Source organism: Lolium perenne, chromosome 2, assembly GCF_019359855.2.
Source record: "Lolium perenne isolate Kyuss_39 chromosome 2, Kyuss_2.0, whole genome shotgun sequence".
NCBI lineage: Eukaryota > Viridiplantae > Streptophyta > Magnoliopsida > Poales > Poaceae > Lolium > Lolium perenne.
This window is the reverse complement of record NC_067245.2, coordinates 291,195,718-291,220,430: the sequence shown is the minus strand read 5'-3', so window position 1 is coordinate 291,220,430 and position 24,713 is coordinate 291,195,718. Positions and strand designations below refer to the sequence as shown.

Below are 24,713 nucleotides of genomic sequence, written 5' to 3'. Positions count from 1 at the left end.
TATCATACTGCAATTCTAAAATGTCCCTTCTTGTATAGTTGTGTTTTCTTATATGTTTGTTCTGTCACTATGTCCTAGCTGGTACTCCGAATAAGCTATACATGGGTCATAATAACCTTTACAATGTGCAATAAATGGGTCATAGAAGAAATTGATTTTTCACCTCGAAAATGGTTCCAGGGCCGAGGTAGACTTAAGATCTTTGCAAGCCAAATACGGGTCAACTGTTTAGCTAATACTTATCTAGGTTGAGTCAAACTGAGCTTGCTATAATATGAGCTGAATGGATATAAGTTAAAATACCTTTAGCTAACGCCTCTAAACTTTTGACACTAGGCATCTTAATAGATTAGAAACATTGGTCGAAAACCTTCCGCTCAAAGTTCACAATTACATCATTCCGATCTAGAAAACCATCGTAAATGCACAAGTATAATAGGAGCCAAAAGCCAAGTTTAGTCTATATTGCTCAAACTCAACTCATCTTTTACCTTTAGTGGCGCATTAGACACTCAATATGAGGTGTTGCTATAGATTACTCGAGAATTTACCTATCCAAACTAAAACTTCACAAGTACATCACCCCAATCTACAAAACCATCGCAAATTCGACGCACAATCCAAAACAAAGACGAAAACAAAATTCAAACCCGACGCTTCGAATGTTCTATAGCCTAGGCCAGTAGGCACAGAGTCGCAGAGCCAGACCGACCAACCCACTCTGCTGCCGCTTCGGTTTCTCCCCCCTCCCTCCTCGGCTCCTCTTCCTCTTCCTCTTACCCAACGAAGGAAGGAGGACCGAAATCAGGCACAACACCCGTTCCCTCCTGTCCCCTCCAAACCCTCACCGCCGGCGCCGATGGCCGGCGGCTCCTCCTCCCCCTCGCCGCCCCCCGCGCCCTTACAGGTGCGCTGCGCGGGCTGCCGCGGCGTCCTCGCCGTCGCCCCCGGCATGACCGAGTTCATCTGCCCCAAGTGCCAGATGGCGCAGCGCCTGCCCCCGCAGCTCATGCCCAAGCCCCCCTCCTCCTCCCCGCCCACTTCCTCCGCGCCCGCACTCCCCGCGCCGCCGCAGCCCCGGAGGCGGGCGTCGCAGACGTCGCAGGCGCAGGGGGTGGACCCCACGAAGATCCAGCTCACCTGCGTGCGCTGCCAGGCCGTACTCAACGTGCCCCACGGCCTGGCCAACTTCCGCTGCCCGCAGTGCGGCGTCGACCTTGCCGTCGACGTCTCCAACCTCCACAACTTCCTTACCGCCACCACCAACGGCGCGCCCCCGGCCTCGGGGGCCACGCCTCCATCGTCTATTCCTGCTCCCGTGTTGCCCACCGCGGAAGTGCCCGAGGAGATCAATGAGGTAATGCTTTTAGGTTGGGGGGTATGGCATTCCATTATGTGCCAAACAGTTTCAGACTGATGCTTCTAGCATTTGCTGTATATACTGATTCATGTATCATTATCCACTCTTCAAATAGCGAGGCTGCTAAATAGTTTGTGTGGATTGATTGTCACATTTCTCATAAACAGCCAGCTGCTCTGGTGTACTATCTTACTTGAGCATTACGTCTCGATGTCCGCTTCATTGCTCTAAAATTGGGCTCGCAGCCATGCCCTTACTGTGTTTAAATTTTTCCAAACGCAGGTTGCTGTTGATGTTGAGCGCGAAGAAGATGAAGGTGGCACCGTCGGAGAAACTTTCACTGATTACGTAAGAGCTCCATTTACTTTAACCGCTGCGTCCGTAAATGCTTTCTACTACTTCTTACAGTTATTATTATTATCTCTTCATCCAATTGCTTTATAATTTTCCGTATCTGCACACATTTCCACTTCTCCAGAGGCCTCCCAAGCTATCTCTTGGTCTGCCTCATCCAGATCCAGTAGTGGAAACTTCTTCGCTGTCAGCCGTACAACCTCCTGAACCGACTTACGAGTTGAACATCATGGATGAATTGGACAAGACTAAGACGTTATCTTGCTTGCAAATCGAGACATTAGTTTATGCTTGTCAGGTCAGTTGGCATTCAATGATTCGGTCTATTCATGTTTATCTGTCTTACTTATGGAACCTCCTGTGAATCCTGATGATGTTGTATGACAGAGGCACCTTCATCATCTCCCTACTGGTGATAGGGCAGGTTTTTTTGTTGGTGATGGTGCCGGTGTTGGCAAGGGCCGAACAATTGCTGGATTAATCTGGGAAAATTGGCAGCAGGGAAGGCATAAGGCAGTGTAAGACTTCTGGCAAGGACTCCCAGCCAGTTGCTGCTTTGCTAAAGTTTTGAAATATAATTGTAGCCATTCTGTATTATTCATTACTTACCGTTAGCTAAATTTGTATAATTGTAGGGCATTCTGTATTCTTCATTACTTACCATTAGCTAAATTTGTACTCACGATTTCCAGGTGGGTATCTGTTGGTTCTGACTTGAAGTATGATGCACGAAGAGATTTAGACGACGTTGGTGCAAAATGTGTGCAAGGTATGAAACCTATTAAAATTGAGCGGTCTTTTAATATCAAGTCAATGCCTCTTCATGACACATGGATGTAACAACACAATGCTTATCAAGAAATGCTAGCAGGGAGTGATCAAGTGTGAATGTTTCTCTTTATTTATAGATTGCAATAGTTCGTAAATCATAGACTATTTCAATCTAGCAATAAATGCATCGTAATATGCCGTATATTTACTATTCTTTGCTCTAAATTATTAATGAAGTTAACCAAACATGATATAGTAAATTTGTGTACTCTGTTGCAAGTAGTTGGCAGGAACTGGGAACCTAGCTTTGTAACTCTTGTGAGTCTTCTTTCTATTTCCTGTAACTATAGCAGTAGCATTGTAGTCCAGTCCACCCATTCTATGTCTGCTGCCTAGCTATGACTAGTTACTGATATCCAGCAATTTGGTCCTATGGTGACTTGACTCAACGATCTGCAAATCATTTGTGTACTTTTCTCTCTAAAAGATGCAATAAAGAGCATAATTACAAGCCTAGGAATTGGTCAATACCCACAGTACACGAACAGCACACTCATGGCTCGAATACCGCCATGGCAAAACAAGTTGCAGCCCTGTCGCACTGCATCCACAATCTTTCCTCTCTCTTGACGGCGTTTAGTGTCACTGTGTATCTGGATGCCGGCCATGGCATTCAAGACTTCTAGATGCATCAAGTGGCAAGCCAGACAAGTAATACAGTGCCCTTTTTTCCGTTGGCTGGGTGGGGTGGTTATGTGTATGTTTAAAATGTTTATGGGCTCGTTTGGTTTTAGCACCGGCAAGCCCTAACAATCTTGGCGTGACCAACTTTTTTGGCGAAGGAACTGTCTGCCCGCTGTTTGCCTGCGAATTGGCGAGAAATACACTATCCCGGGGCAGAGACTAGGCTGGGTTAGGCGGTTAGCCAATTGGTGTCCATCCAAACGAGCCGAAGAGTCACGGGCGTGCCAAGTTCTTTTGGCAGGGCCAGCTTTGGCATAGAACCAAACTAACCCTATATGTGTATGGATTTGGTATGTATATGAGCTTATTACATTCTAAATTTGAAATATTATGGTATAAATCTAAAATACGACGCCACAGTATGAAATTACGAATGGTATCTGTGGCACATTGAAAAACCACGAGAAAAGTTTAAACAATAAACTGTAATGGGTGTAGCGACAATAGAAGTGCATGTGTTCCGTACATGTTTGTTTTCTTACACAGTGCACTATCTAAACATAATATTTTGTTCACAAACATACAATTAGGGTTGGGATATCTTGTGATCACAGAAATGTCCAGTAGGATCATTGATCATATGCTAAGTATTAGGATAATGAGAACCTCAGATGAAAGAGGATGCATAACCTTTAAGTTGACTTGTACCAGAATATTGGTGCTGTCCTATTTAGATAATTAAATGATTGAATACCAAGGGTATCGACCGGCACTGTACTCACATGACTTTATTTAGGAGTTCCATGAGACTTCTGGTTCTCACGCTTTACACCGTTCGAGAGAAATTCTCCACAAAATAGAAGTTGTTTTCTTCCAACTGCTAGGTAGATTGTTTTGTGTACTCAGTTTGCATTTCATATTTATGGTTGATATTTCCAACTCTATATTTCATATTCATGCAGTGCATCCTTTGAATAAGCTACCATATTCTAAGCTAGACTCAAAGGCAATTGGGATCAAGAATGGGGTAATTTTTGTAACATACAGCAGCTTAATAGCATCATCTGAGCGAGGCCGTTCTCGTTTGCAGCAACTAGTCCAATGGTGTGGACATGAGTTTGATGGCCTTCTAGTGTTTGATGAGGTAATGTATGATTTAAAGATTTGGATTTGCAGCGAGAAGAAAGAACAAACAGAGCTGAACTTTCTGTCTATTTTTGCTATTGCATAATGTTTGTTTTGTTGCCATTTTTGTATACCTGAGTGTACTGTGCTTACATCATATTTTCCTTGCAGTGCCACAAGGCCAAGAATCTGATTCCTGATGCAGGGAGCCAGCCCACTCGCACTGGTAAAGCAGTTCTTGAGATCCAGGTGTGTATACAGCTGGAATCATAATTTAACCAGAAAATAAGTATTTATTGTTCACTGTGTTTGCAACCGTGCATTAATCTAATCTGTACATAGTGTATCTTTGGTACTCCCTCCGATCCATAATAAGTGTCGGGGTTTTAGTTCAAAGTATTTCTTAAAGAAAATTAGGGTCCATTTACGTTCAACAACAGACAAATATTCCTCCTACTACCATGATCTGATGGGTTGTCAATATAAGAGTGTGTAACTTACATTAATTTGTTGCTGCATGCCAAGTTTGGACTTTTGCAGTATGAAAAAACAATATGATATACAGTTTTCAAGTGTGCACCTGAAACGCATATCATGCTATGCATTTTATATTGTAAGGTACTTCAGAATTAGACAACAACATTTTATTGGTAAGTTTGCGCCCGCATTGCAGATCTTGCTAAACATTTTTCTAGAGTAAGGTATTTTAGAACTAGAAAACAAGATTACTGTGTGTTATTCTTGTTTTATTTTAATAACTTAAAATTTGTAGCGATAAACAAATTCCAAAGACAGATATAATGCTGAAGGCATTAATCAGATTTTGATACTATCTCAACATTTTAACCTTTAGCTCAGTTCTACCATGATATTTGCTTCAATGGTGCACATAAATTATGGTAATATTTGATATTGCTTCGTCATGTTTGAAATAATATATATTTGATATATACATGTTAAATTAATACTATGATATCACCAATATGACATCACAGGAAAAATTACCCGAGGCTCGTGTTGTGTACTGCTCAGCAACTGGTGCATCGGAACCAAGAAATTTGGGCTATATGGTTCGACTTGGACTCTGGGGCGATGGAACATCATTTCAGGATTTTCCTCAATTTTTAGGTTCAATGATTTATCCTTTTACTTTAATCTTTCATGTAATAGTTAGTTGAAAACAGATGTTTTAAGCTTTATAACAGAATAAGTAAATGTTCTCCTAACTAGATAGATTTGAGCGTGCAACACAATACAATGTTGCAAATGCGAGCTGTCCTTAAATATGTTTAGATTGCAACAGTAGGGTCATTTGTGCAAATAATGAATTGGTTGGAACCACATACATCTCATAAGGATCACTGGAAGTTTATGGAAACAGACTGCTAATATAGTTGTGGGACAGTTGAGATTGCATCAGTCGGATCATCTGACTTTACTGTGGAAAGGATGACTTCGTTGGTACCAGACACATCTCGTAAGGAATCAGCAGAAGTTTATGGAAACAGACTGCTAATATAGTGGTAGAAGACTGCCTATGGTTTATTGCTGCTCCGAGTATTCAAGCTGCACCTTTAGTTAATTTAAACTATCGTTTCTGGAGTGCGCCTGGTGCCGGATGTTTAGTTTTTGTGCAAGACACTGAGTATTTGTGTTTTGTGTTATGTTCAGCAGTTACTGTGTTTTTTTGGGGTTCTATGAGTCTTGTTAGTGAAGCTTTGCAATTGCATGCCATATATTACTTCTCTATGCTTTATTGGAAGCAACTGCTGTAAATTCCAGTAGAATCAACCAAATGTTTGTAGTCGTTCATACTTTATGGAAACATTTGCAGGCGCTCTTGAGAAAGGTGGTGTGGGTGCTCTTGAACTTGTTGCTATGGACATGAAAGCTAGGTTAGTGTTCTTTGCAGATCTCATGTACAATGACATGAAGAGTCCAGCTGAATGTGTACCAATTACCATGTGCCTTTGTGTTGTATGAATTGGAAATTGACTACAATTCATCTGACCTTTTCTGTTTGAAGTATTGTCTGATGCTTGCTCTTTACAGAGTGATATATTGAGTGCTCCTTTCATTAAATGTCCTGCAGGGGTATGTATGTTTGTCGTACACTAAGCTATAAAGGTGCTGATTTTGATATTGTGGAGGCTCCTCTTGAAGAAAGAATGATGGTAAAATCACAAAATGTTGGCCTATTTTTTTCCCTTCTAGTAGCTTAATTTTTGGTGGCATGGTTACTTCGCACTTTATGTTTTTTTCACACTCGATGTTTCCTTATTCATTAAAGTGATACTCTTTGTAGTTTGTATCCTAATTTATTGTTTGTTTATTTGTGTTTGAGAAAAAAAATGTTTACTGGTGCTATTTATGTGTTACAGTCAATTGATTTTGCGCAGCCTTTCTATCCGTGTCTTCACAAAAATTACTGTTACCTCATGATAAAGTTACACCATCTTGTATTGGCAATGCAGAATATGTATGGAAAGGCAGCCGAATTCTGGGCTGAGTTGCGGCTTGAGCTCCTATCAGCAGGTGAATTATCTGGAGAGGAGAAAGGCACTTCAAATCAAATATGGCGGTTATACTGGGCCAGCCATCAGGTGTTGCTTCCTTGCATCTTTTCTAGAAACTAACTTCTCAAATTTTATTGCCTTCTCCAATTCTGCATCCTTTACAGTTCCATGGCTGCATTGTTTTCGAACATCATATTGCCCTTCTTTTCAGCATAGCTTACAATATAGCATAAGGAGCATTGGTAGATAAGGATGCCTTCGAAAAAGTAGCTATACATGTTATTCATGTAAAATTGATGCCTTATATTTTGCAGCGTTTCTTCAGGCATATGTGCATGTCTGCGAAGGTGCCTGCTGTTGTGAAGTTGGCTAAGGAGGCCTTGGCTGAGAATAAATGTGTGGTGATTGGTCTCCAGAGCACCGGAGAGGCTCGAACAGAGGAAGCTGTCACAAAATACGTGCGTTAATGTCTCCTGCTGAACTCCCCCCCCCTCTCTCTCTCAACGTTGCTCCTTGCAAATTGATTATTTCAACTTTGAATCAGGGTGTTGAAATGGAAGACTTTGTTTCTGGTCCTCGGGAGCTTCTTCTTAAGCTGGTAGAAGAAAATTACCCTTTACCCCCCAAACCTGATTCTTTTCAGCAAGGTTTGTGCTTGTTGTTCATTGTTTCAGCATTAATCTTAGCCATGTTTTACCAACTACGACATCTTTTTCCTTGTTGCATGCAAAATTGTATGTGTAATGCATGAAATACTGTTACCGATAAATTAGTATTCAGCCTAGCGGTCTTTCATTTCTTGTTCAACTATACATTTCAAAATTTATTTCCATTGTCACGCATATTCACACAAACAAGCTAATATGTTCGAATGTAACCCTTTTCCATCTAGGGAATTCGGCCAGCGTCCCATTTAAGGGTATTTCATATTTCATGCTAGTGATCTTTCCTTTTCCTGTTCAACTATACATTTCAATTTTTTATCCATTATCACTCATAGTCACATAAACATGCTAATATTTTAGAATGTGACCGTTTCCATCTAGGGAAATGGGCCAGCATCCCGTTAGGTGTATTTCATATTTCATTTTGCATCCTTCCTGAATTTTTTCATTTTGTTCGTCATCTTGTTTCAGGTATTTTTGTTCTTCTAGGTGTCTGCTTCTATGCTATCTGATGTAATTAATTTGTTGTAGGTGAAGAAAAACTTGCGGAGATCCAGCGTAAGCGGCATTCTGCACCAGACATATCTTTTAAAGGGCGATTTAGGAAAGTAGCAAAAATGGAAGATGTGAGCGATGATGATAGCGGCGACTATTCTCCATGTAAGTTTTTTGGGAGTCTCTTGATTATAGTTTCAGTTGCCAACCACTTAGTAAACCATTATCACTCATAGACTAGTTGAGCGACTATTAATCTTTGCTTCTTATACCTTCATCTATAATCTATATTTGCTCTTGTGTTGGCTGTATTCAAGATTAAGTTATTTGAGCTGAGCAACAAAAGAAAGTAAGTGACCAACATAAGATATCTTCTGTGGGGGAGGGTTACTGGGTCAGACACTCCTATCATTGGAAGCAATGTATGAATGCTTACTCAGTCCTCAAGTTATGCATATCTTTTTCAAATATCGGGAGTGATGGCTATGATACATACAAAATTACACATGTAAGATTGCTACAAGCAATTTTATAGCACTCTTTTCAAAGTGCAGCCTTTTTTTTTTTGAAAATGCAATCTGCTGCTGGAAAGTAAAACACCTAGAATGCAGACACAATGAAAATATAACATCCTAAATATAAAGTGTACTCATTGACTCCCCAATAGTGTGAAAATATCAAAATGCAATATCCTGCAATTCCAATAGAAAAATACCATTTGTGAAAAATTGAACGCACTTAATAAAAAGGATGGATCCAAGCACAAGAATGCTACATTTTGAGAATAGAAGCACCAAGTGTGTCCCCTTGTTGCCATGAGTGACTACCAGGGTTGCTGCCTACTGTTGCTACCAGTTACACCAGGACCTTCACGTGCAGCGCCCTTTTACTCGACTGCCTCTGTGCCACGTGCATTCATATGCAGCTGTGTGTACACTATATGCCTCAGCTGGTGTCCGTCTCTATGTGGACCTTGAGGTGCAAATGAGTGGATATTGTTGGTGCCACAGAGAAGGCAGCGAAGGTGGGTCACAAAGAATGACGGTACACTGTGATATTGGGGTTGGAGGCGATTGGTGGTGGAAGGTGCAAAGCAATGGCACTGCGGAGCTTAGAATTTGGTCTTGCACAACTGTGCACAACTGCCGGTGATGGACGAGAGGTTGTGCAATGGGGTCCAGAGGGTGGGGTCTGGAACTGCGGATTGAGGGATCCCAGGGAGAAGACGATGGGGTAGGTGGGATGATGACAAGTTAATGTAAGGGGATCTTCTTAATATGTTTTAGTGTCTAAAAACGTGTAGATATCAAAGCCACGCCAAATAAAGTTGTAAACTGTAAACTGTGATGTAGTGCGCTTAATATGCTCAGGCATGTTTCCAGAAATTTAAAATATAGCAACTTCAGTTAAATTTTTTAAATAGGAAAGTAATGAATGGAAGATCTGTGTGACATGATATGAATATAACAGTGGGAGATTGGATAAAAAGATTAACAGTGAGGTATAGAAGTGTTATCTCTTGCCCTCTGCCTTTGTGATCTCTTTATCACTGATTAGGTAGACCAATTAGTGCTTTACAGGCAGACATGGAACAATCAATATGATTAGATGAGAATGAGTTCCCTAGATAACAGGAAAAGGACTACAAAGTATCCCCTGTCATATTTAGCAATAAGATGTGTAATGAATGTGCAGAAGGCTCCAGTCTGAACTTAAATACGCAACACATAACTACCCAATATAGCAAAGTATCTCTTACATGCCCACTGCATGCCACACTAACTTTGTGCTGCAATAGTTCTGCAGGTTGCAACTATACTTGCTGAGACAGCTGCTTTTAGCAGTCACAACAAATGCTACACTATAGCATGATGTTTTAAAACACAAACCATTGCTAACATGCTGAGCTTGTTAATTTATGATCTCTTGATTGATTGTTAATCTACTTACAATGTTTCAGCTGAGTCGTCAGATCATGAATCATCATCATCAGATGAAGAGTTCCACATGTGTCAAATCTGCAACTCAGAGGAGGTGACTTTTATCAGTTGCTATTTGCTACTTTCGTGTTAAACATACAGATCTGTATTATTGGACACCATTATTATTAAATCTATCACTTTTTTTTTGTCCTTATTGATCTGTTTAAATTATATAGGATGTCACGCCGTTTGTTAACTTACCTCGTGGCCCTGGCTGTGTTTGTAATTTTCTTTTACACTGGTTCAGTACTATTTGCTAGATACATCTGAATCAGTGACAACTAATATGGAACATAGGGAGTATTTAATATTGTAATGAGTAAAACGTCTATGGTCATCGGTAACAATTGCAAAAGTTGATTGCCACTGTAGAATGTTTGCAGGAGAATATCATGTCTGTCAAATAGTACTTTTTTTTTGACTATGAAACCGTAGGGGCTTCCCCTACGGTGTGTCAAAGAGTACATTCAGTTGAGTTTTGCATTGTTAAGCTTTTTATATAGATATTATTTTTTATTTTCAGGAGAAGAGCCTGTTGCTCAATTGCTCTGGTTGCTCTCTACGTGTTCACCCTAGCTGCTTGACACCACCTTGGACTGGCATGCTGACTGATGATTGGTCATGCTACTCATGTAAGAAGGCTGAAGGCCAGGAACAGGAACATGATGCTAATGTAGCTGATTTTTCAAAGAGGTATATGTGCATTTGATGAATCAGGGTCCTCATCAGTTTATGGTCATCTGCACAGTTTGTAAATACTTGTTTGTCTTATTGTCAGGTACGATACCGCAGTAGAGAGAAAGTTAAAGATTTTGGATGTGATACGTTCTTTGGATCTCCCTAATAATCCTCTGGATGATATCATTGATCAGGTAGTTTAAACTATTTTTTAGATGTAGTCATTGATTCGGTAGTTTCAGCTTATTTATGCCTAATAGCCGTCTTGAATTTCTAAGATTCTATTGGAACTTGTAAGCATACTGACTGACATGAAAAGGGATGAATGTGTTTAAGTTATAATCAACTACTCTTCACGAAGATTGTCATTCCCCACCCAGTTAGTGGTGGCCAGTGTGGCCCAAATGTAGTAATGATATGCTTTGTCCCACATAATGCTTGTGGATCCAAGCATAGCATTTCTGGATTCACTCTATTGGATGAAGTGAGGTTGAATATCCAAAGTCTTAACAGGCTGCTACACAATTGTAAGCCCATGTCATGTAGGGGACTGAGCTGTAGATATTTTAGCCCTTGGCGCACTGCAATATTCTCTTAGACCTACCTAGGTATCCTCTAGTATGAACTCATAGAATATTATGACGAATCTTCATTTTGTCTCTTGCTTTTTGGTTGTCTTGGTATATGATTATTATGAGTGGTGGGCGCTAGGGTAATGGACAATAGTGCATTTCAGAGCAGAAGAAAGAGATGTTGGAGGTGCAAAACCATTCGCGCTTGAGTAAGCATTGCTGGAAGAGCTTCTTTGGTGGCATCTGTTTTTGGCTGAAGATGAAATCTTATGTCTAGAACCTGAGATTAATATGATACGGATAACTTCTGTAGATTTTAATTAAGCTTGTTCTTGGCTTTAGGCAGTAACATATTAAGCCATTTTATTTGGATTTTTGTAGCTAGGGGGGCCTGACAAGGTCGCAGAAATAACTGGACGACGTGGTATGCTAATAAGAGCTTCAGATGGGAAAGGCGTTGTTTATCAGGCCCGGAACGCGTGAGATAGCTTACTTATGGTATTGTCTTGCATTTTCTGGTTCAGTTATCCCATATGCGTATGTTTATTGCCTGCAGGAAAGAAGTCTCAATGGAGATGATCAATATGCATGAAAAGCAGCAGTTCATGGATGACAAAAAACTAATCGCAATTATATCTGAAGCGGGATCAGCTGGTGTTTCTCTACATGCTGACAGAAGGGCAAAAAACCAGGTTTGTTGTACCTCCATTTTTCCATCTGTTGCATCTACACCAATTATCCATTTGGAATGCTGCTAAAAAATGCTTGAACATACTTTGCAGAGAAGAAGAGTACACGTAACACTTGAACTCCCTTGGAGTGCAGACCGTGCAATACAGCAGTTTGGGAGAACCCATCGGTCTAACCAAACTTCCGCACCGCAATATAGGTCTTCTATCTGTCCAGCTTGGGGCTTTCTTGTAGATGTAGCTTTTGAATTTGCACTGTTTTTCTCTGAAGTTGTAGTCTGCTATTTAGTGCAAACTATGACCAAAATGAAGATTATTTTATGCTATTGTCTGCTTCTGCATGAAGAGTTAGATCCAGACTGAAGTTCTTTCATTTAGTGAAATAAACACATGTGAAGCATAGGTAGAACAATTATTGACTTGGCAATGTATATGTATAGGAACAGGATTTAGTGAAATAAACACATGTGAAGTTTTTTCATTTAGATCCAGACTGAAGTTCTTTCATTTAGTGAAATAAACACATGTACATGTGAAGCATAGGTAGAACAATTATTGACTTGGCAATGTATATGAAATAAACACATATGTATGGCAATGTATATCTGCTGATGGCCTGGAACCTGGAACACTTACTGGCTTGCTAGCATATGTATAGGAACAGGATTACTTTATCTATTTTTAAAATAAGTATAGGAATAAATATGAGCTTGTTTTGTACGAAGTATGTTCCAAGTTGCAAATTTATAAGGGTATATGTGTTTTCCAAAATGCTTAGGCAGGTTAAGGACTAGGTCTTGTAATTGTTAAAATTAGGCAGGTTATAGTTACTGCATTACATGCCATATTTCCTGCCAGCTATCTAAAAGGTCTTCTAATGTTTTGAAGTGATTGTGGACTCGTTGTAGAGAAATCTAGTCAACACCAATTTATCTAGACTGGTTAGTTTCAGAGTTAGTAATTAGTGCTATGCACGATCATCCAACTCTCATATGCTGAGGTAAACAAGCAACTGTTGGTTCAGTGGGTGTGGGATGCCCTCTGCTAATGATGGTCATTCTGGCTCAGTTCTTGTTATGTTGAATTATTTTTTCATTATATGTGTGATCTAGATGGTACTTAGGTAGATAAATGAGTTACATATCTTAATAACTAATTTGGAATGCCAATTGTAGGCTTCTTTTCACCAATCTTGGTGGTGAAAAGCGATTTGCATCAATTGTGGCAAAAAGGCTAGAGTCTCTTGGAGCTTTAACACAAGGAGATCGCAGGTTTTTTGCTGGTCTCAACTCTCAACCAACTTTGTAATGAACATCAACAATTCTGATCCTAGATTTAACTTCTGCAGGGCTGGACCCTCTCTGAGTGCTTTTAACTACGATAGCAATTACGGAAAGAAGGCACTAACCATGGTGTATAAGGGAATAATGGAGCAGGTTTGTATCATTACAGTTATTTTATTTTTCTACGATTTTTCCTTTTTTTTTTGCCTTGTACCATTCTAAGAGTTGGTTTCAAGGTGACCAGGATTCTTTTCCAGTTGTTCCTCCAAGTTGTTCTGACAACCAGGCTAGCATCCAAGAATTCATTACTAAGGCAAAGATTGCTCTAGTATCAGTTGGAATTATAAGGGATTCCATAGTATGTAAGTTTATCTAAAGACTCGGTCCCTATTTTGTTTCTATGATTTGTACGCTAAATGAATGGCATTTGTATATGTCTGCATTTCTTAAGCTCACCTGCATTAGTCATGTAAACATCAGTCTGATATTTTCTATCTTTCATCTGATAATATTTTGAGGGCATAAGTTGTTCATACAAGGTTGGTCTCCAGCTCTTGTTTAGCGAGCTTGGAATATTTGGTAATCTTGCATAATTATCTGAGTTCAAAGTTAGTATTTGGTAAACTTGCATTACCATTTCATTGACGTCATGCAGTATTCCTACATTGAACCATAGTAACTCATCCAGCTTCAGAATGATCATAAACTGAAGTTGCACCTGACAGTATTATCTCAAATTTATGTGTCCTATCTTGTGCCTAATGGAGAAAAAAGCTCACTAAATTTATTTACAGGCAATGGGAAAGATGCAGGGAAGCTTTCTGGTCGTATTGTTGATTCGGATATGCATGATGTTGCTCGTTTCCTTAACCGCCTTCTGGGATTAGCTCCGGACATCCAGAATAGGTGAGGCATAATGCACGATATTTGTATTTATGCATAATTGTTTGGTCATGCTAACACATTTTGTGAGCAGGTTGTTTGATCTTTTTACTAGTATACTTGATGTTGTCCTTCACAATGCTCGAAGAGAAGGACAGTTGGATTCTGGAATTGTTGATATCAAAGCTAAGAATGTTGAAATGAAAGAACCACCTAAGGTAATGCTTCTTGCTGATCATTTTTTGGGAGGTTCTACTGTCAATTCTAAATTAATATCCAAGTCTTGGTGCAGACCGTTCATATTGATAGCTTGTCTGGCGCTTCAACAGTACTGTTTACTTTCATCATTGATAGGGGAGTTACTTGGGAGGTAAGAAGACACATTTGGAGACAACAATTTTTTTTGTTGATAACCATGTGGACATGATTGGTAGTTCTATTTGAGCGCAATAAACACTTACCGTACACTGCTATATTTATCATATGTGCGTGATTTCTTTCATGAACATGTTAACGCGTGAAGTCCGCAAAGGCAATGCTTGATGGGAGAGAGAATGATAGTGCTGGCTCTTCTAATGATGGGTTTTATGAGTCCAAAAGGGAATGGATGGGGCGAAGACACTTCACTCTAGCACTCGAAGGGTATGTTGTGTTGAATGATCAAGATATTTATTGTTTGGCTATTTATGTGAGATATAAGTTGGCATTATTAAGTAAATCCCCCTTCCATCAATGGGGAGAGGGAATCATAAAAGTTGGAACCGTTTCAAAGAGGTATAAATCTGATAATACCATCACCCGTGAAGACTTGTAGGCCTGGAGGCCATACGTATGTTGCAACGATTGTACTAAGCAATATTGTCGATGTAGAATATTCAACGGAACGGCTGCCTAGAAATTCTCTTCCACAGACCCCACAATATGTGTGAGCTTTCAACATTGGGTACGCCCTTTTAGGATATTGAGTGGAAAGATTAAAATGAATTATGATCCTTTTATTACTTGTTGGGTTTCAGGATCCTGCAGGGAAAATTGTACCATGCTAGTTTGGCATATTGCATAGAAAAATATACTCCCTCCGATTCATATTACTTCATTCCAATATAGATATATCTAGACACATTTTATTTGTAGATACATCCATTTTAGCATCAAGTAATATGGATCGGAGGCAGTAATAAAAAGACCGAGGCCGTATTGTTTGGTTGGAAATAGTAACTAATTTTTTTATTTTAAAAGTTGTCAAAAGTCACTTATTCTCCTCAAACTATGAGAGAACTACACTTTTAAGAACTAGTACCAAACCCAAAGTTTGTCTGTAAAACGTTGCAAAATGTTGGGTTTAGTCCCACATCGGTTGTGGTAGGAGGCAGAGCACGACTTGCAAGGGTGTGAGGGTGGCCCTTCCTCTCAGTCTATTCTTTTAGGGGGAGAGGGTAATTGTGTTGCTATGTGGTTGGACCTGGATGGGCCTGTGGTGGCGCCTGGAACACAAACAACCACACTTCTATCTATTCCCTTGAGTGTGACGATGTGTACCCACTACATGGACACACTTACCCCCTCCTCCCACCCCTGGCGCTCACATTTTGCTTTGCTGGATTGAGATGCCATGATGAGCAACAAATGATTACCTGAGTGCTTGCATGATCTCATTGGACAAGCTGTCCCGGTGGCATCACAAGGCTATGAAGTGGCTCCTTCTCGTGATGTTTAACAAGTGTGGCATCCAGCGTGCCTGACCTGTCCATAGGCAATCACACTGGCAACCCAATCCTCGCCATCACAACAGCGGCAGGAAAAGATGTATCGTTTGTTGGGCTGATTCAAGTTATATTGCAATCCTTGAAAATACTTTTTGTGATTTAAGTTCTTAATGTTGTATTTGGTAGTTTCACAAGAAAGGTAATATTTCATAATTTACTTTTCAAGAGAGGAGATGCAATCACAATGGCAACAATGTGGGACTGGGATGAGATTTTTAGCGACATGCATATATGAGTGGTTTATTTAAATATATATACAATATTTAGTAGTTTTCCTTGCTTGCGATTTTTTTTATGTTATACAAGTTTATGTTCTGATTGTTCACATACCAGCTCAACTGAAGGAACATACAAGATAGTTCGACCTGCTATTGGTGAAGCGTTAAGGTATTTTCTGTTCATTTTTGGCACAAACCTTTATACCATTTGTTTTAAATGCAAAAAGCTTCTTGATCACTATCTCTAGCTACTGGATGGCTACCTAGCAGATAGTGTCTCATGTGTATTTTGTTATTGACCCTCTACTTTTGCAGGGAGATGCCTTTAACTGAACTGAAAAGCAAGTACAGGAAGGTGTCATCAATAGACAAAGTTAGCAAAGGCTGGCAGGATGAATATGATGCTTCATCAAAACAGGTAATGTGGAAACAAAAAAAGAACTTTTTTGTGATGACAGTTAAACATGATGAAATTTATCTAGAAAATTCCTGGGTGAATGAGGATTGGACTTAGGATCTCACACTCATGCAGCCCTGCACGTCACTACCTGGCACCCATCCATGACCGAGTGTAATTTCGTGTGTTCACTCATTTCATTGAAATAGGGAAATTTTGGCTTGCAGAAATCAGAGAGAAATACAAGCTGGCAAGAGTCTTGAGATATATAATTTGGCTAATAAATGAGCATACAATTAACGTTGACATAAATATTTCTGGAAATATTTTGTGGAAAGGTATTCACATCAGCAAAATGGAAAAGTTTAACCATCCTAATATGGGAACAGTCGCACGGGGCTGTTGTGCTTGGGCATGTTTTTTTATTTAATTATTTATGTATGGAGCAAAACCCTTTAAAAGATATTCAAGCTCCATGACTGACCCGCATGCAAATCCCTGGTGCCGCTGTGTATAGTGATCCACCGTGTTGCGTTCATTTCATTTTGGTTTCAGTTTATTTTCCATGTTCACCCTACCTACGGTGGATACGATTCTGTACTATTACCCTCTTTTATATGCATTACTTATCCAGCGCCTTTCTGCCTCATTTCAGTGTATGCATGGATCCAAATGCAAAGTTGGGAGCTATTGTACTGTAGGAAGAAGGCTGCAAGAGTTCAACATTTTGGGTGGTCTTATACTCCCAGTGTGGGGTACAATAGAAAAGGCCCTAGCTAAACAGGTTTGGCTCTGGCACTTGCAAGTCGTAGTGTTGCTAGTTATTTTTCGGAGTTGAATGGACTATTCATGATTACGTGATTGGTGGTCCTTGGAATCTTGCTTAGCCTACTTAGCTGTCTTGTCCTATTATTTTCTAGTTGACATAGAATATTTGTATTGACCCAGTGAATGCATATACTAAGAAAAGAACATGATGGTGTTGAAAGAACAAAGCTAAGTAGATTTTTTGCCTTATAAGGAGGCAAACAGTATAAGTGCAGTTATGATGAAGAGAAACAATAGCAGCAGGGCTACACCAAGCACTTTAATGAAGCCACGTGAAATCTGGCAGGTTAAAGGGGCAAGTTCCATGTTAACTAATGTCAGGAGCCTTATTTAGAGTTGAGATGACACATGAAGATATCTTTCCTAACGTGACAGGTTTATCTGAGTGGTAAACAACATTAGGGAGCCATATATGGATAGCATTGGATTTTTTTAATCCGAAAAGATAGAAATGTCTTTTCTAGTTTTCTGTTTATGGATGGATGTCAATCGTTGGCCCTCAAGAGTTCAACCATATGTCTTGTCTAGCGGTAATAGTAGAAACCTGGAGTGTCCCTACAAAATGAATTTGCAGATTGATTTTGCTGCCGGTGTAATTTTATGCTTGAACTGGATAGCTGGGCCATTGAAGTGTTTGCTTAATGCACCTATATTTTGTTGCTGAAATTGAACAGGTTTATCAAAATCACAAAAGGGTGCGTGTTGTCCGTTTAGAGACAACAAATGACAATCAGCGAATTGTTGGACTATTCATTCCGAATGCAGCAGTGGAGTCAGTATTAACAGGTTTGTTATTATTTCCCAAATTTTTTGTCATGTAATTCAATGGGGCAAAGAGGAATTTGAGCGTTTTTCTGTAATACGGCATCTCCACTCAATGTTCTGTTAGATGTTGAAAGCTCTACATATGCACTCTTAGTCATTCACATCCGTCTCTGTTCAATTCAAAGCAGTGACCTGTAAGTATTACTCTTCTGCAGGCTTACAATGGGTCCAAGATGTTAAAGATTGACATGGAAATACTTGATTGCTGACATTCATATTGGCGGTGTTGATCACTTACTTGATGTTAGGCGCAGCAGCTATCAGAGGCTTGTCACATTTAATTTTGTTTGTAGGGAGTTGCCAAGCTAATTTGTCTAATTTATTGGAGTTCTTAGCAGCTAGTAAATACTAGCAACTTTTGTATGTAATATATACCGTGTACATGAGCGTCTTCTCCTGTTCACCGCTTGGTTTATATGTATTATATTGCTATGTAAAGCAACCAAAAGCTCAGCTATCTCGAAAGGAAAAGAAAAGGCACCTCATCAAGATGGTGACATGGTGTCCTGACAGCTCATGATAAGTTGTTCGAGCTTTGTGCACCACATTGTCTACAAAGGTTGGAGGCTGGAATAAGCCAAGCGGTTGATCTATGATTTAGTTTGTCTAATATGTTTTGATTTACCTTGCATTTTGTTTGGGTAGATCATGATAATTTTATGTGGTCGATCTGCTTTGGCCCTTTTTACGCTTAGGCAACAAATTTATTTGATTTTGTGGTCGGGGCCAAGTTGAAAGTATTTTCCATCTTTCCAATTTATATTTTGTGTTCTGCACTCTACATGAGTAATGCTTGCATTTAAAAAAAAAACACACGAATCATAGTTTAACTTCCATACATGGGAGCCATCCAAATGTTCATGTTGGAAACATGAGATTCCCAAACAGCTAAAAAATCAGTGAATGGTGCGAAAAAGGTTTTTGAAAACAGATATATTGTGGTTGGAATACACTACTTTTATTGTAAAATATAGGTTGTGGGAAATGAAAATTCCATTAACCAGATAGCACAGCAATATTGCTGGCTACACAAGACATTTCTCATGCATAAATGAAAGGAAGCAGCGATGTTGTCTCACCAAAAGAGAAAATAGTAGCTAATGTAAAGATGCTCTGAAGCTCATCGATGAACAGCTTGCATGTTCACCTTGGTTGGTGATTGCAAATTTGCACACATCACTCCGTGTTACAATATAAAATGTTTTGAAAACCTAAAATAAACACAAGTGGTGATAGGGTGTCTCATAATCTAGCTTCTAAGGCAGAGAGACCCTATTTAAGTTTAGATGGATGGACGATCCGCCAAATTTTATTTTTTGATTTTATCATAGACCATATTTTGATGATCGATGAAGTTATCATGGTGTCTCCCTCCTAGTAGATTGGGGATGAAGTTTTGTGAAAATTAGATGACACTAGAGGTTCACCCAATATTCTAAAGTATTATCTCGTTAATCCTCATAAACACTCTAATACCAAACAAGCCGTAAAAAGAAAAGAAAACTATGGTAGGAAGTCAATTTTGATCTTCCTGGCCGGGCAGAGTCAAGTGTAGCGCATGGAGCCGTACACGCCCGTGCGGCCGTGCCTGATAAAACAAGGATCTGTGTGGCTGATCCAGATACGGGATGATGCGCTCATGTGCCGCCCGCAGCCGCTGTACCCGATGGTTGACTGCGACCATCTCCAAACTCCCCGCGTCAAACTCCTCGCATTTTCGCGTCTCCTTCCCCACCCACCAGGCCACCACCGCTTCCAACCTACGACGCGGACCAGGCCAGACTCGTCGTCCCGGAACATCGGAGAGAGGCAGGAACACAAATTGGATTCGGATCGCTCGTCCATTTCCATTTCCGTCCCCGATTGCTCGCCTCGCCGGATCACGCGCGCCACGGCGCAGATCCCCCGGTTTGACCCGAGCAAATCCGTCAGGCGGCCCGGAGGATCGTCTCGTGGGTCCAGCTTGATGCTCCCAGCTCGCTGAGGATCGCTGCGAGATAGCATGAATAAGCCAGACTCTCCTCCGGGCGGACGGCTCCCGGTCGAAATGGTGAGGATTTCATTCCCTGAGCTTCATTTCTTCAGATTCAGCCCGGTGTCGGTCGTGAGTTGACCGTTTGCTTTAGGAATGCGGAAAGCGCGTTAAATACAAGAGTGAGCATGAATGTGGTCATGTGGATGTTTTTCTCGGCGCCGCAAGTATTAGTGCTCGCTCTTTTGGCAGTCGGTGGAGGAATAGTGGATATCCTTGTCGTATCAACGCTCAAGCTGCTGCTTGGACAGTTATGGAATATCTAGTATATCCGGTGTACTCAAGTTTTCGCCCTTCTTTTGCTTTATCTGTCCATTTCTGATGATTTTTCCTAGTTTTAGGACGATTTTACATATAGTAGATCAAGTTAAGCAAAGAAGTTAATGTTACATGACCCTGCATGACGGAAAACCAAAAGGAGATGCACCGATTTTCCATTTCACTTCAGCCAGCCTTGGGCTACTCCAGTTACATCCTTTGCCACCCCTAACCGCTACATGAATAACATGTATGATCTCTATTTTCCAGATGGAGGACGAGCAATCGGCCACATACACCGTGGACGACGCGCTTCTGTCTTCAGGTTTCGGGAGGTACCAAGTATTGATCCTCACCTATGCCGGGGTCGCCTTGATTTCGGAAGCGATGGAGATGATGCTGCTATCCTTTGTTGGTCCATCGGTTCAGCTGGAATGGAACCTTACTGCTCATCAGGAGAGCATGATTACAAGTGTTGTTTTTGTCGGAGAGCTGATTGGAGCTTACTCTTGGGGCGTCATCTCGGACCACTATGGAAGGAGGCAGGTCTATTCATTAAATCTTTCATGTACTTTTCTTGCACATGACCATATATTCCTCCCTTGGCGATTTCTAGCATATTACAGACCAACCTTCTTTTTTGCATTGGCAGCTACGACGTATTACTGATTGTAGCTGGTTACTAACAGTAACTCATTCTGGCAAAACAGCATGATTAATAGCCAAGTTTGGCATTTCTGTGTTATTTATAGAAAAAAACTCCAAATTTTATGAAAAAGTTTGTTTCACGAAATGATGATCCCCAAGGGCTCTGTTTCCATTTGAGATACTTAAATCATTACAGAGATGTGGGAAGTAGAGTATATGCCTATTTAAATTTTATGCAAACCCTAACTGATTTCTATTGTTACTGTTTATCGCCTACAAGCTCTTATTTTGTGCTGCATTTGGATTTTGTAGGAAGGGGTTTCTCTTTACTGCCATTGTGATGAGCGGAGCTGGACTCCTTAGTGCCTTTGCTCCCAACTATGCATCGTTAATGGCTCTAAGGTTCTTAGTGGGTATTGGCCTTGGAGGAGGACCTGTTCTCAGCTCTTGGTTCTTGGAATTTGTTCCTGCTCCAAGTAGAGGTAGATGGATGGTGATATTTTCAACATTTTGGACTGTCGGGACTATCTTCGAGGCTTCTCTTGCATGGGTATTTTTTTTATCCCTCGACATTCTGAAACTGGTATTCTGACAAGTACATCAGCAGTAAACACTATGCATGATATCAACTTGGAAAGAAACTTATATCATAAGGGCATAAGATCAAAACTTTCCCACAGTATTTTAAACTTTCTTATCATCATCGATCCCTTGAAATAGTATTTGAAACTATACTCACAGATATATATGTACTTGGTTACTTGGATGCGAACATTTCTGTAATTTAACAACGTACCATGTTTTATGTATTCAGCTCTTAGTTAAAAAAGGCATATATTCTCATATAGAGAACAGACATGTGTTATACTTGAATTATTTCAACATGTTGGTCTTGCGTCTAAAATGTTTTTCATCATGGTAATGGCAGGCAGTTATGCCCAGGTTTGGCTGGAGGTGGTTGCTAGCATTGTCATCTGTCCCATCTTTCGTCCTGCTTTTGTTTTATGTTATCACACCAGAGTCACCAAGGTACCTTTGCATGAAAGGCAGAATACCGGAGGCTGTGGATGTGTTGGAGAAAATGGCAAGATTAAACAATGTACCTATGCCTTCTGGTAGGCTTGTTTCTGACAAAAACATTGAGCTAGATGAAGTTTCCGAGTCGGCAACACTCCTGGCTTCTGTTGCTGCTGGAAGTGATGGTGGTGGTAAAGAAGAAGAAGAAAATGACAACATTAAGGAAGATGAAGGTTCCAATTTTGGAGGTATCAAGTCTGTCTCAAAGCTGCTGTCGCCAAAATTGTTCAGAGCAACTGTACTTCTGTGGTTGGCTTTCTTTGGAAATGCGTTTTCCTATTACGGGATTGTTCTGTTGACATCAGAGTTAAGTAATGGAAACAGGATATGTGCAAAAGAGGAGGTTGAATCCGTACACTCGAACGAGTCGAGCCTATACAAAAACGTTTTTATCTCTAGCTTTGCAGGTTTGTTCTTAGTATTCATAACATTGTATGGTTATATCATTCCAGTGCATACAATATTTATGTTGAGGTCCGATGCTTACATGTTTTCCTTGAAACAGAGATTCCAGGGTCAGTTGCTTCAGCTTTGATGGTGGATAGAGTTGGCCGAAAGCTTTCAATGGCGTCGATGCTCTTCACTGCCTGTGTCTTTCTGTTCCCGCTAGTGTTTTCCCAGGCAGACATACTAACAGGAATCTCATTATTTGGTGCCAGGCTCTGCATATCTGCGAGCTTGTCCATTCTATACATATATGCTCCCGAGGTTAGTTCTGTTTGTTGTACTGGGTGGTTGCTATATTAATATAGTGGGGCAAAAGCCTATTTCAAGGAGTAACAGAAGCTGAACTTATTTGCAAGGTGTTGATGCTGAACTAACCACATCTTTGCTTCATCCTTTCCAGATCTATCCAACCTCGGTGAGGACAACAGGGATCGGCGTCGCCAGCTCGGTAGGCAGGATTGGGGGCATCCTGTGCCCTCTCGTCGCTGTCGCTCTGGTGCACAACTGCCAGCAGACGGCCGCGATCCTCCTCTTCGAGCTTGTAGTCTTCCTCTCGGGTATGGCTGTCATGTTCTTCCCTTTCGAGACGAAAGGCTCTAGGCTTAACGACACCGAGGGGATCTGAATTGATGCGGTGGTTGTATTGTAGCACCCATTTTTGTGTGACTTGAGAGCTGTGATGGCATATTACTGAACATTCTTTTTTGACACCGATACCAATATCAGTTAGTGTTATATCTTAGCCACCGGGAACTTTTCACCCCCTGAAAACGCTTCACATCGACCTGTGGCCTGGGGTATGAGGAATTTGCAGGAATGTTTACTCTGATAACTTGTTCTCGTCTTTATTTCATAATCTACTTTGAAAAGCAGCCGCAGAAATATGAAAGAAATATCTGTAACAGTAGCATTCTGCACTGTTTTCCGATCTTCGCCAATCAAGTCTGCAAGCTGAATATTTCAGAACCAGGCGTCCATTGCTGGGAACCAGACAAGCAAACAGATCACATCAGCCAACACGTTTTCTTGTGTTAGATTCAAGCTTCTGCGGAGCCGCTTTCAGCTACGATAGCTCAGGCCTCAGGACAAGACGTTGGGGTTGCAATTTTCTGTTTTCTCACCGAGTTGATGTTGAACTGATTAATTTCCCGTGGATCATTTCGTGGTTGAATACTTTTCTTGAACAGCTGGGTTGCAACTGGGGTGTGCTCTGGCTGTTACAAGTGTGCAATGGCGCTCATGACTCTACGCTGACCTATTACTGATAGCTGGGTGAGGAAGGCAAGCAACATAATATTGGGAGCTATGGACCTATCTTCTGTATGGGAAATGTTAGCTAGTTTGTAAAAGATTCCATCTGGTGACCCTGAAAGTCCAGAGTCAAGTCATTGCGGAGTTGTTGGTCTCTTGACCGACTGACTCTTCTAATTAAGCATCATTATAGATTCAGAAAAAAATGAAGCATCATTGTAGATTCAGAAAATAAATTAAGCATCATTATAGTTGGTGCTTAATAGTATACTTGGATGATAAGGTCTCCATACAAAAATCAAAGTTCAGTTCAACACACTAGCTAGCCTGCATAGATCTTTCTGCTACAAGTTTCTCATTTCTTTTTTTCTTTTTTTTAGAATTCTTACTACTAGTACTACTCCTTCAGAATCAAATTAATTGACTCAACTTTAGCTAAATGCAGATGTACTCCCTCCGCATCCGACCGGAGGGGAGCTAAAGCTAAAGTATCGCATGCACAGACTCGTGTCGATTAAATAAATCCAGAGGTAGTATCTAGTTGTGTTTGTCGACTAGATAATATGTATCTAGACAAACTTGATTCAATTAATATGAATAGGCGAGAGTAGTATACTTGGTAAGGTTATCTCGATTAACTTGCTCATAGAAGTCTTTATTTCCGAGGATGAAGAGGGGTAGCGTCGATGGCCCCCGGTCAGCGGTGTTGAGGCGCCACTACCAGAGCGCAAGGTCATCGCCCACCCTTCTCAGGATGGAGCTCGCCGAGGAAACCTTGTTGTTGAAGTCTTACTCCAATTAAACACAGTCAGAGTTCGTGGGCGCAGCTCATGATGCGTCACACCATTAATCAAACTTGGTGCCTAACGCGGCTAGTATGACCTCAGTTTGTCTAGTGAATTAAACAAAC

The 24,713-nt window shown here is 40.6% G+C and overlaps 2 protein-coding genes across 3 annotated transcripts; both read left to right on the top strand.

Annotated features, from left to right (window-relative positions):
* Positions 1-703: 703 nt before the first annotated feature.
* Positions 704-18,852, top strand: LOC127336273 (protein FORGETTER 1). Its single transcript, XM_051363063.2, has 32 exons — positions 704-1,357; positions 1,643-1,708; positions 1,839-2,012; positions 2,102-2,232; positions 2,407-2,483; positions 4,132-4,313; positions 4,466-4,543; positions 5,290-5,422; positions 6,129-6,189; positions 6,387-6,468; positions 6,769-6,897; positions 7,125-7,268; positions 7,355-7,457; positions 8,007-8,135; positions 9,931-10,004; positions 10,476-10,645; positions 10,731-10,824; positions 11,584-11,681; positions 11,759-11,894; positions 11,985-12,091; positions 13,067-13,162; positions 13,240-13,327; positions 13,419-13,536; positions 13,969-14,080; positions 14,151-14,274; positions 14,349-14,426; positions 14,580-14,698; positions 16,156-16,209; positions 16,356-16,458; positions 17,093-17,221; positions 17,940-18,051; positions 18,246-18,852. Exons 1-32 carry the CDS (start codon positions 860-862, stop codon positions 18,275-18,277), a joined length of 3,831 nt encoding a protein of 1,276 aa, XP_051219023.1. The 5' UTR covers positions 704-859; the 3' UTR covers positions 18,278-18,852.
* A 907-nt stretch (positions 18,853-19,759) lies between these two features.
* LOC127336274 (organic cation/carnitine transporter 7) lies at positions 19,760-23,400 on the top strand. 2 transcript variants are annotated; one of them, XM_051363065.2, is made up of 6 exons: positions 19,760-20,140; positions 20,651-20,926; positions 21,345-21,578; positions 21,957-22,512; positions 22,611-22,813; positions 22,953-23,400. In XM_051363065.2, exons 1-6 carry the CDS (start codon positions 20,093-20,095, stop codon positions 23,175-23,177), a joined length of 1,542 nt encoding a protein of 513 aa, XP_051219025.1. In that variant the 5' UTR covers positions 19,760-20,092; the 3' UTR covers positions 23,178-23,400. The 2 variants fall into 2 exon arrangements, with proteins under 2 accessions (XP_051219025.1, XP_051219026.1); XM_051363066.2 differs by lacking the exon at positions 19,760-20,140 and having other exon boundaries at positions 20,775-20,926; positions 21,341-21,578.
* The last annotated feature ends 1,313 nt before the right edge of the window (positions 23,401-24,713 follow it).